This window comes from Pezoporus occidentalis, unplaced genomic scaffold (genome assembly GCF_034315485.1).
Source record: "Pezoporus occidentalis ecotype Australia unplaced genomic scaffold, CSIRO_AGI_Poc_V1 ctg61, whole genome shotgun sequence".
Classification (NCBI taxonomy): Eukaryota; Metazoa; Chordata; class Aves; order Psittaciformes; family Psittacidae; genus Pezoporus; species Pezoporus occidentalis.
The window spans coordinates 3137754-3150742 of NW_026915955.1; the positions used below are offsets into that span (position 1 = coordinate 3137754).

At 37.8% G+C, this 12989-nt stretch overlaps 1 protein-coding gene across 13 annotated transcripts in view; it reads right to left on the minus strand.

The window, feature by feature from the left end:
- The window catches only part of MAP7 (microtubule associated protein 7), a 113678-nt gene that overhangs the window by 23649 nt on the left and 77040 nt on the right, over nt 1-12989 (minus strand). For 10 of the 13 annotated variants that reach the window (XM_062639658.1, XM_062639657.1, XM_062639656.1 and 7 more), the window contains exons 4-7: nt 10292-10455; nt 9344-9455; nt 6930-7040; nt 845-958 (exon numbers count right to left, since the gene is read on the minus strand). In XM_062639658.1, the coding sequence (XP_062495642.1) occupies nt 845-958; nt 6930-7040; nt 9344-9455; nt 10292-10455 (501 nt within the window). The remainder of the gene's footprint in view (nt 1-844; nt 959-6929; nt 7041-9343; nt 9456-10291; nt 10456-12989) is intronic. The other 3 variants (XM_062639659.1, XM_062639662.1, XM_062639660.1) reach the window with 2 other exon arrangements.

Below are 12989 nucleotides of genomic sequence, written 5' to 3' on the forward strand. Positions count from 1 at the left end.
AGATCTCTATTCCTTCTTATGTTCTGTGTCCCTTAATCAGAATAAAAATCCAGTCCTATCAGACAAGAGAAACCTGCCTAGGCTTAAGCATTCAGCATGTGCAGCAATATACTATTGTAATCATCAAGTCCACAGTGCATGATCATAAAACATACCACAATAAAAGAAGAGGCAGCTGTCACCTGCCTAAAATACATGATAAGCAAGTATGCCCTGGTTTTCTTTGGAATGCCATTTTCCCTGGACTTTAAGTTACCACCTAGAAATATTTTTACATTTCGTCATGTTAATTTTCACCTCAGTAAGTATATCAACAGATCTGTTCTGGGGCTGGCAGAGAACTTCATAATTATTATAACCTCACTAAACCTGCACATTTAAATTCACATGTATTAAATCCATGGCAACCAGGGACTATCTTTCTACAAGTCTAACTTACTCCATGTGGAAAGTGCCCTTATAGAGAGTGAAACTATCCTTTGCAGCAAGCAGCTCACAGCCTTAGCAGTGGGTGTGCTGAATGAGCTCTTCATAACATTGTGCACATTTCCTTAGATAGCCACGGACAGTGTGACACTGCTGCCCTGTGTGTGTTGTATTCATTTATTGCATTGATGAAGAGACAACAGAAATTAAGAAAGAGATGGTTGGAGACAGAGAAAGAAGCATAGCAAACAACTGTACAAGCAAACTTTCATGCTGTCGCGCAATGTAATCATAGACATTCAAGCTCATTCTGGGATGCTACTGTATGCTCATAATTAGATCAGTAACTACAACCTCCCACAGGTAATGTGGAAAAATAAGTGTCTTTGACATGAAGCCTCTGTTCCTGTGGGTTTACCTGCATCTCCAGACAGTGCAGCGGTGCTTTTACTTCGGGCCAGAAATGAGTGAGTGGGCGTCAGGAGTCTGTTAACAATGCTGCTCTCCCATGGACTGAGCTGTAGGCGGCGAGCTGAACATGCACCATACAAGCAACATGTTAGATCAAACACTTCACAGACAAATACATGCTGTAGAAGTATTAGTATTAGCTCATCAGTACTGCGTACCATGAAAACCTTGAACCTGCCCTGCAAGATCAAAAGCATACAGTCATTCAGTACTTTGCATTTTATTCTTACCCTGTTTGAGTAACAAAATTCTTATGGGAACATATATCTGAACATTTAGTTTGTGTTACTGCCTGTGCCATTATGGCAAATTGTTATCAAATTAATACTGATGTATTGCACACACGATATTCCCTATCAGGGATTATGGGACAACTTCTGTACTAGGAGAGCAGTTGCCACTCCTAAACATAGAATTTGACAGAGATGTTTATGTTCCAAACTCTTTCTACACAAAGAGTTACAAAAAGGACCAATCACCAAAACACCTCCAAAGTCTGCCAGCTGAGCTAGAAAAAAGAAGGATGCTTAACACTATACAGAGAATTGTGTCAAAGAAAGAGGTTTTATCAAAACAACACAAAAGGATACAATGCATCTCAACTGCAGATACCAAGCTAAGCAGCTACAGTTCTCAGTAATACACTAAGTTACAGAATAGAGTAAGTACATTCCATTATTAATTCTCTGACAAAAAAAAAAAAAACAAAACAACAAACCAACCCTACTAATGTTAATGTTCAATTTAGAACAGTAGCAAAAGTCAACTTTTTGCATTGTCAGTCTGTTCTGAAAACACACTACATATTGACCTGGCTGCAATCACTCCTTTGGCTTGCTTTTCCCCAACATTGCTTAATGCAAATTTCGCTTGTCAATATATTGCTCTTACATTTCAAATTTATTTAAAAAAAAACTACTATTGAAACATGGATCATGGTGAAGTAGCAACCAAAAGAACCCTATAAGTTATTTTTTTATATTGAAGCAGGTGTTTCTTTGATACTTTGATGCAACAAATAGTTGCATCTCATTATAATGAGAACCACAAAAAAAACACCATTCAACTAGTTCCCATACTAGTTCATTATAATAAGTCTACATCACAGCAATAACCTTAATGTTGCCAGGGAAATCAGGTGCTCTTATGTCTCAGCTGTCATTGGCCTTAGTTTGGTATTTACAGCAACAAAACAAACTGCAGCTTGAATTTATGAGGCTCAACCTCTAACACATCCGTTGTGGCTGGCTGTAATAAATTTGAGATAAATTTGCATTTTTAAAGGTAGAGATCCATCACTTTTAATAGCCATAAACTGAATCTGTCTTTAATCTACTCCATGCTGAGCCCCCATGAAAAGAGGGGCCGATCTCAATCTCATCCTATGAAAATCTAATTGCCTAATCTGCCCTCAGTGCTGTTTTTCACTTCTCAAATTGCTCCCCTAAATTCTGCTAACTCAATAAGGGGCATTACTATAGAAATATAGGACTCTCAAAGACAGCAGGCTCTCTGGATAAGTGTCCTTACAAAGTGTACGGCTGCCAGAGCTCTTTGTGATTAATAGTTCCATTCTGCATTGGTACAGATTCTACAGACACACAAAACAGCCTACAGAGACCTCTATTACAGCTCACATGTTATCATAAAGCTTGTAATTTAATAATGAAGCGGGGGGGGGGGGGGGGGGGGAATCACAGAGTTACCCTTAAACTGATGCAATAATGGCAAAATCTTTGCTTCCTTTCTTCTCCAGGCACCATGCTCAGTATGATCACTATTTAAAACTACTGTTAAAAGACAACAGATTCCTTTTTGTGGTCTCAGGCTTTACTAGGCAAGGCTCACAAGCACGAGTATGGAGAAACTCTTCAATTGTAGTTTAACACAAAGATCACACAACTTTAGAAAGCAGTCCCTGAAATTTTAGGCCAATAAATCAGTGCCATGTATACGATCAATTTTGTGGAGTTCATCTGTACAGATGCAAGCTGCTGATAAGTAAATGTCACAATGCAATATGGCCCTGTGGGTCAGTACAGACCCTATATGAGGCCCCAGAGATGAAGTAGTTTCACGAGGACACAGCTAAGAGATTGATGAGTTAGAACACTAAATTGTCATGTCTCACTGTCGTGGTTTAAACCCAGTCAGGTAACTCGTTCGCTCACTTCCCCCCCTTTTCTTGCCCTCCCCCTGCTCTCGGAGGGATGGAGAGGAGAATCGAAAAGAATGCAACTCCCACGGGTTGAGATAAGAACAGTTTAGTAGCTAAGGTATAACACAGATCACTACTGCTACCACCAATAATAATAATGATAAAGGAAATAACAAAGGAAGAGAATACATCATCTCACCACCAGCCGACCGATAACTCGCCCCCCCAGCCCGACCAAGCTCCGACCGATACCTCCTCCAACCCTGCAGTCTCCCAGCCCTTCCGGCTCACTCCCAGTTACATCCTGGCCATGACATGCTGTGGTATGGAATACCTCTTTGGTCAGTTTGGGTCAGGTGTCCCGTCTCTGCTTCCTCCTGGCTTCCCCTCCCCCCTGACAGAGCATGAGGCTCACAAAGTCCTTGGCCAAACCTAAACATCACTATCAGCTCTGTTCCCAAGCTGAAAGTCAAAACACTGCACTGCACCAGCTACCAAGAAGGGGAAAAATGACTGCTACTGCTGAACCCAGGACACTCACCTATCCCATTTGTTAGTGAAGTAAGCATGGTTTAAATCTCTTGTCTTTGTCCCTAACACAGAGGAGCTTATATCCACATTACCTACTGGAAGCAATCGTGCGCCCACAGCATTGAACTATCAGCACTGAGGCAATGTTTGGGAGTGAGCTACCTGATATGCACCAAACAGTGAGCTAAGAGAGACCAACAAAAACTCGCTTCTCCATATAAGCAATGGGCCTGATTCAGGTGTCAAAATACTTTTAGCCATCTCCCTAGATGCCCTAAATTGGTTTAGATCAGAGTTCATTTAAATACACCTCAGCTTTGTGGATCAAGGTCATCACATACTGACTACTTCAGATGCTCCCTAGAAGTATCATATTTGATATTTTAAACACATATTCCCAGTCATCAGCATCACCGTTAGCCTAGAACAGGCAAACTTCTGCCCACTGGGTTACAAGAGTATTAACACCTCAGTGCATTGAACAACTTCAATTTGGTGTCAAATTCACACTGAAGCAAATGGAATACAAACCAAAGAGCACCTGAAACAATAAGATCAACTTTAAGGCAATGAAGTCAGTTGATGGCTTTTTTCTTGTTTTTTTTGTTTTTAATACCTTGGGGGTGGGGGTGGGGGGGGGTGGTGGAGGCAGTGTTCTCAAGATTCAGTTCTTCACACTCTCTGACAGACAAAGGGAAACTATTTTTTATTCTCATGCTGTGTTAGGCTATCACTCTCAGGGCTGCTTGCTCCTTGTTTCCATGCAGGAAGCCCATTTGTTAATAGGGTTGCTGGTGCAAGCAAGTACCCCTGGCCACAGCTACAAGCAGATTAGTTTAAACAGATTAAATATCTTTATAGTTTAATTTGTAACTGAAAAACACACAAAGTCCCAGGGAGCTGGCAACAGTGAATTGATTACAATCATCTATATTTGTCTTCAGGATATATAAACTGAACACTGTAAAATTATCTCAGCAGCAGCACAATAAATTGCAAGTAAGCAAACAGCAGCATCTGATTAATCCTAGAAACAGATGGGGGACAGGGACTGAACAGGCCTCCTGATGAGCACCACGAAAGGGGAGACCAGTGATAACAGTGGTGTTTGCTCATACAGAGCCACAAAGGTGGTAAAAAAGTAGATGGGCAAAACTACTCTATGCTTAGATTCTCTTTCAACAGAAAACAATTCTGGAGTCTCTGAATTTCTTCCATGAAGGTGGCAAACAACGGTGATGCAGTGGTTGAGACCTTCACCTATTTGAAAGGAATAGCACAGTAGAGAAGAGGAAGAACACAACTGTGGTGCAAATTTTGCTTTTCGAAGCTGAAAGTGTGTAACTCATACCTCATCTAAAATATTACCCATTTGCTGAGCTCTCCTTAAAGAGCACAGACACCAAAATATATCGGTCACCAACCTGAATACATGTGTTCAGGTTTTCTTGCAGTTTCACCTACTCAGACCTGTACCGCTAACATAAAAGCATGATGAGAAGTTGCCCAATTGTAAAATTCTGGTAAAGAGCTATATAGCAACACCATATTTGAAAAGGAATTAACCATTCTTTAGGCAATTAGTTAATGAAAACTTCAGTCTTTTGCTGAGCAAAAATAAAAAATAATTCCTGTCCTTCAAGTCATAAAAAGGCGCTGCTTAACAGAAGACATTCTTCATGAAAGCTCTAAGCCACTTAGGGTAAGCTTCTCATCCTCATCTCCAGCTCACAGTTTCGCATGTAGGAGCATGCATTACACTCACAGTATGGTTGAGTGCACTCTGGAAGGTGAAACGGGGAGCAGACAGAGCCTTCCTTTAAGCATTTGCCTTAAGATGTTGAGGCCACTGGAGAGACCGTTGGCACTTCTCCAGATACATGCTCAACTAGATTTAGGTATATGACTTCACACAAGAAAGAAGGCACTTACAGTGCTTGGATTTGCTTTCTGTCTCGGAGTTCTGAAAGACATAAAGGACTCCTTCAGAGTTCTGTGCTGTTCTAACAGAAATGCCAAGCAAAAAATTAAAGTTTTTGACATATGGCCATCGCTTCTTCCATGCTCCTTCCCTTTCCCCACTGCTACGCTGCCTAATATTCAGTCTAGCTTCTCCTGAATTTGAATGGGTGGCAGAAAGTATGCCACAATGAGTTACAGTCCACAAGAGACTACATATTTAGTGTCTGCTGCTGTTCTTTCACCCTCTTAAGATCTTGCCTTAAAGAAGCATCCCCTGCAGAAACCATCTGCAAAAAACTATATACACCCGAAAAGCTAGTAGAAATTGAAATTACTGTATTTCAAAGCTTAGAGCAAAAAAATTACTGGAGTTTTGGAATAAATTATTTCCTAATGTAATGCTGTATTTTTTGCAAGTTACCAGACTCTTCAACTAGATTAGCCCACCAGATTAACATGGCTCATCAAATCAACCAGATACACACATACAAACATACACATAAACATGACCCTTAGTTAAGGCACACAAATAATGATGTATACCAATCAGTTTTGCAACACAACTAAAATTCCATTCTAGGAACTGTTTTTTTAAAACGTATTTATCTGGATTGAAATGGAACAGAACTTCTCATTCTCTGTAGAGGACAAAAACTCCCTACCAAACACTTTTCTGTAAAGCTCTTTGAACACATTGTACAAGAGATTCTTTCATAAAACTCTTTTAAGCTCAGTCTTTCAATCTCATAAATCCTCAGAACAGAGGTAGCAATTCAGATACATTAATTTCCAAATGCTTGATGGTTTATAATTTGTGCAGACTTGTAAACAGAAACATACACTGAAATAAAATAATCTTTGAAGAGTAATGATGTAAAAAGTCAATAAACAGACCATATGAAAACCACACATGCCTCTTCAATAATCAGAAATGGTAATAAAGTAACTGCTTGAAAGCTTCATGCAATGTGTTCTTAGATATTCAAGAACTACTACCAAGGAAGAAAGGAAAACAAAATCATGACAAAATGGCCTAATGCAAATAAAGGTCACACATGATTACATGCACTATGGAGCGATGTATTCTTTCAATAGTCGTACCTCATTTACTAAAAACCTGACAGAAGCACTGCTTTTATCATTTGCTAAAGTAAGATTATTTAGGTAAGTTCTTGTTTTAAAGAACAAGAAATATATATTACTTTTCATATGAAAAAGATATTCAACCATTTACTTTTCACATTTAAAGTCTTTTTACTCCCACTTAAATGAAGTACAGAAAATTACTTCAGAAGCTTGGTTTCTGTGCAAAGTGATACATCAATATAGAACATTCTTTCTTCCTTTCCTTTTTTTTTTTTTTTTTTCTTTAAAACTGTACCTCTGTCTGGAGAATTTAGTAATGTTGCAGATGAGGAGGAGAGCCGCTTGTTAATGACTGGATCAACATGTTTCGAAAGGTTCATTGTTGAAAGAGACCGCCTGTTTGGATCTAAAACAAATGGAGATAATGCTAATTGACAGCCCACATGCAGTAGTGCAAGTTCCTAACTCACTAATGGGAGGAGAAAAACATGACTAGGTCATTCCTGCTCTACCACAAGTACTTTCAAAATAGAGTGAACTTCTCAGCAGACATTGTACAGGTGACTCAAAGACTGGGCACAAAATCATTTAAATTTCACATCTAAAATATTCTGTTCATTGATTATCATTCAATCAGGATGCGATCCAAGGAGGTCATGTAGGATCTAAAGTGGATACTGCAGACAAGATGCAATTGTTTATCTATGACAAGTACAACAGCATTGTATTTATCTGTTCTGACCTAGTGGATTAAAGTATACCCACAGTGTACAAAAAAATTCCACAGTGTATAGAACCACCAAAATGGGTTCTGGAAGGGGGATAAAACTCAGAAATGGGGTTTAAAAGCAGAAATCTAAATGTTATAGCTAAGACAGGCCCCTGCAGGCTGGCAACAATATCCCACAATGATCTATATGGTATATTGTGAGTACTGTGAGCAAGTCAGTACTGGAGGTGGGATATTGAGGCTCCACATGTCACAGGTCTTTGTCAGAACAATATCTGTGGGAATAGGATGGAGATTTTGATCTCTTATACCTAATCTATAGCTGAGAAAATGCATAGCATATCAGTGCAGCCAAGAAGTTTCTACATTTGGCATAAAGGATATACTGCACAAAGCAGCTTTCTGAAGATGAAAAACGACAATACAAAAAAAATCACCTCCTGTATTTTGGCAAGCAAACAATTCTCTTGTGTCAATGAACATTATCTAAATGAATGAAATTTAGCATGAGAATTTGTGTGTAGATGTTGGCAATATGAATACTTTAAAAGTAGAGCAGGGCAAATGCAATCCATTGCCTAGAAGATTGCTGGTTTCTTTGTTCTAAAAAAAAAGAATAAAAAAATCCATGAGGAACACATCAGCCAATGCAGCTGGTTGTTTGTCTGTGTTCACGTGCAAAATAATTTTAAATCCTGTGTATATGTAGAATGCCAAAAGGGTTTTAGAATAGACCAAAAGATTCAAATCGTGTCTCCTTGAATTCCAGAAGACAGAATATTATGCTTCACTTCAGTGAATTGTGCCAAATCTTTAGAGTCAGCTAGTAGTAACTCTCCATAGTAAAAACAAATAATAATGAGAAAATCTGCTACTAACAACAGTTCTAATCTATCAGCATGATGGTAAAGCATGCATTGCAACTACATGAGGGTGGTTTAGTTACTGATGATCTCATTTCCTGAGAACTAGCTATGGGTAAAGGAATCAACAAACCACAGCAATCATGTACCAGGTTTTCTAGCACCACCCAGAGATCTGAAGTGGTGCTCCAGGCCTGCTAAATCGAGAAAGGTGAATGATGATTCAAAAAAATAACCTAGGGACAAAATGCAAGACAATGATTTTTCACAGTAAAGGGAAAAAAAGAAAATAATCAAGTAAGTCATACAGAGTTAAGCAAAAAAATGTAACCTTCAATGAGAAATAACTGTTTATTGAACTTATATATGACAGATTTCAGAGCATTCTTTCCTCAACTTTTTTTTGCCCTCCTTGATGAAAGGTTGGCCACCTTGAAATGTATACATTAGAGTAGGAGGAGAAGAATTCTAAGTACCATTTTCTGGTGAAAGAAATAAAGGACAAGTTCTCTTTTTGGGTTCAAGTCATATTTAACAGGGCATACACACCTTCATGATTTGCAGATTGAGTTAGAGAAGATAACTGGGGCAAAAAGCATGTAGTTAAAATTCACTTAATTTGCTCATTTTTAGGTTTTTATTAGGGACAAAAGGAATTTCTATCTCCCAGAATGTCTGTACAAAATACAGATAGCTTATTACAAAGAATAATTTTTCTTCCTTGTGTCTGTTTTAATCTTAGTATTTGCTTATTTCCACCAGACCTATTTCTTGAGCCATGATACTTAGCATTTGCACACAATAGCTCATACCACAAGCACACCCACACATACACAAACAACACCAAAGCAGCAGAAGCGAGAAGCTGTAGCAAGACAGAGTAAGAGAATTAGTCAGCTCCTGAAACAACCTTCAACTTTTGGTCAGATTTCTCATTGTTACCTTTTTGCTACACAAGAATGCCAGAAACATGCCATCGCTAGCAATATGATGATCAAGAGCAAAGAATTTAAACCAGCAAACACCAAATCCTCCTTCCTTTTAACAGAAGCGAGTAAATTCCAGTTAACTGGCAGGGCAGGGAAACTGGCTAGCAAACCAGGCCTCCCTCTTTACCTGTGTTATTAATGCGGTTATGTAGTGCTCCTCCCCAGGACCACCTGTTTTGCTTTTGTTTTGGCTTCTGGCTTCTTTCAATTGTGCGACGTACAACAGCTTCATGTCGTTCCTTAAGTACAACAGGATAATACATTTGGATACTATTGCGTTGTTAACTTAATCTTCTCTTCAAACCCGCTACCCTCAATATGGACAAAACCTCACAGGCAGCTTGGACTTGTGTTCAAGCTTATGTGCTGCCTACTAAGACACACACTGGAACAGCATTAAGCAGCAATTAAGCCATAAGTTAAAACATTAACCATAACTTTGGAATTGGAAGATCTGGTTGAAACCTTCAGAACTGCAGAGAGAAAACAGTGGCCTTTTTATGGCAGTCACTACACAAACATGCTCTAGGGCCACTTCTTACCTTGTATCTCCCACCTACTAAATACTAGAACAGTGGCAGAGATAGGAAACAAACAAACAAACAAACAAAAACAACAAACCAACAACCCAAAACAAAACACAGGGATAAGATGACTTATGTAGGATCACACTGCATGCAGTTCCCAGCTTAAGTGAGGCAAATCAGTCATGAGCGTATTTTATTACACACTCACTTTCCTAAAGGTTTTGTTAGGGCAACTAATATTTAGTTACCTTTATACTAAATGGCTAAGAATTAACAGATAACCATACAGAACTGACAAAAAATTAAATTTATCTGTATGAGTTTGTGCAATGCCATATAATGTAACTCAGAGATGCTCATCTTAGCTTCCTTCAACTCACAAAGGGCACTTCAAGAAGCAGTATCTGTGCAAGTAAGGTTTAAAATCCTCTTGCATGCTCTCTTATACGACCATGGCTTATGTTGTATTCTTCCCACCAACTCTCAGAGAAAAAGTTTAATAGTACTGTATCTTATGGTGAAAGAGTTTTCATGACATTCATTCTTACCTTATCTTCTTCTAATCTCTGCCTTCGCTTTTCCTCTACAGCAGCTCGCCTTCTCTCTTCCTTTAATCTTTGCTCTTCTAGCTTCTTTCTGCGTTCCTCTAAGTGTTTTTCATAATGTTGCCGGGCTCTCTCTTCTCTTTCTAACCAGACCGATTCTCTTGCAGCTGTGACAAAAATCAGAAATAAAAAAATTTACATGCTATATATGATGAAGTCATTAATATTACCTGAATAATGAAGCTAAATGAAAAGACTTTTGAACTACTTTTCTTTAGACAACATGGGTAATATCCCATCTCTCCTCATGTATTAAAACATTGTGTACCCTCCTCACACATTCATTTAATCTGAATTTACTTACTATGAATTACCACCAGAAATAGTTAAATTAGTTGAGCATATAGTTTCTATCCAAAAAAAAGGATTTTTCGTTAGTTTAAAATACCTAAATGCATAAGTCAGATGTATGTAAACACACTTCTGTTGTACAAACCATGCTAATTTGCCATAATCTTTTACCGTAAAAAGAAAGCTAATAAACAGAAAGATAAAACTAATCACCACCTTTACTGATCAATACAGACCTCTTATGACAGAAGTGTCCGTAATGTCAATTCCAGCACCTGGACTGTTAGCCAAACTAACAGCTGGGAAATCATGCTTACTATTCATGAGGACACAAAAGGAAAGGAACAGACACTCAGAGCTTGAGGCTATGGGTCTGAACAGGTAAAATATTTTACTTCAGAACACCAAATCTGAACAGAACTTACCTAATAATATACTGTGAACAACCCAATCCTGTTAATCATTTTTCCCAATTCAGCATTAGGTTTTTCTCTTCTTTTTCCTCAAATAATTCATTAGTGCTAGACTGCAGTAACATTAAATAACTATTAAATGCCATTCCTGGAGGGTATGGTATTACTCTTTCCTTTTGTACTTTCTGTACAATTAACTTCCTGCGCAGCTTTTCCTACTAGTTTTCATCTTCACAGTTGTTTCCTATTTCAGTCTACTGTTACGTTTCAACTCCGATAGAGAAATGTTTAGAGGGTTTGTTTCACTTTTACAGACAGCATTGCACAGATATATACAGACATAACTTTTAAAGAAAACCAAACACCAAGCAACGGCGCACCCACTCTGTTCTCTTTAATACATAATAGTCTGTGAATATACTAAGTAACCCAAGCAGTTCAAAACTGGTATTTAATCATAGCATTCTGCAGAACTTTTCAAACATACATTCACTTTGAAGAAGCTAAGAGCACCGAATGAATTCAGTAGCACATATTTAAAGAAAGTCCATTGAGCTGCAGCACGTTTATGGTCTCTAATGATTATATTGAGACAAGCCATTACTGTGAGCCAAAAGACTTTTGCAGATCCTGAGATCAACTCGATCTTTTGTGTCTGGAATCAGCTTACAACGGCAAGCCAGCATGAAAAAGTGCTTTGGTTCTCTACTGAAAATAAAGCTCTCTTAAAGGACACAAGAAATGATGAAAATCAAAGAATCAAAACACAGTAACTTTAGCTAATGTGAATATTAATTTGCTTATAAAAGACATGGAGATTGATCTGTCATTAATGTAAACAGTTACACATTCTTGGGGTGTTATTTGTGTTGATTTCCATAGGTTTCAGCCTGTCATGTTTAAAAAAAAAGTAATGAAAATAGTACATTTGAAAAATCATGACTAAATTCAGGAAGAGAAGATGAAAACATTTAAATGTTTTGGTATGTTAAAGAGTTAACTTTCACATACACTCTCACTTCTGGGAAGTGCTAAACCTCTAGACAGAGCACTAATATTGAGCTTTCTGCTCCTCAAAGGAGAGATTATAAAATCATACATGTGTGATAAGGGAAGACATCTCAGTAACAGAAACACACATTAGTGATGGATTAACCGAGGCAAACAGAAGTGCTAACTGGAATAAATTATAACTAAAGAAACAGATCTGACTTCAAACAAATATAAAAGTTACCTCTCTCTATCATCTTTAAGTTACGGGCAAAAACAATAGAAAATATCCACCCATCTGCTAACATGAGGAAGCTATTAATTTTATGCTTGGACCAAGTATTTAATAACTACATAAAAACATGATTTATGAAACATATGTTTTCTGAGAAAAAGTATAATATATATTTTCATTAATTTACCTTTTTCCACAGATAAGGAAATAATCTTTCCTGTTTCCAATTTTTTTTTTCAAGGATTACTTCCTATATTTTCTTTTATTAAAGTATCAATGGAGAATATCTGCTTTGTTTTCACTGCTTTCTATATGCACTACTGACATTCTTGCACAAACTTAAGGGCTCAGCTTTGCCATCTACAAGGTAGGTATATACAATGAAATAAGCTAGTGTCCTTGATATATGATATCATCAAGAAAAATAAAAATGCCTAAATACCATTTTTATTTCATTCTCATGTCCCTATTTATGCTTTTGCAGAAACTTTTCTTCCTGCCACACTTGACAAATTAACAAATTGCATCCTAGGGTAAAAAACCTAAAGTTCACTCAAGGGTTAAAAAAGCCTACTCTAAAGTAAAAATTAGGGAAATTAAGCCTTATTCTGAATACACAGGTGTGCTTCTAGAAGCACAGCAAGCTGTATTAAGAGCAACACATACATCAAATGCTTTGCTGATAGAAGGAATCAGCAGATAAGCCTACAGG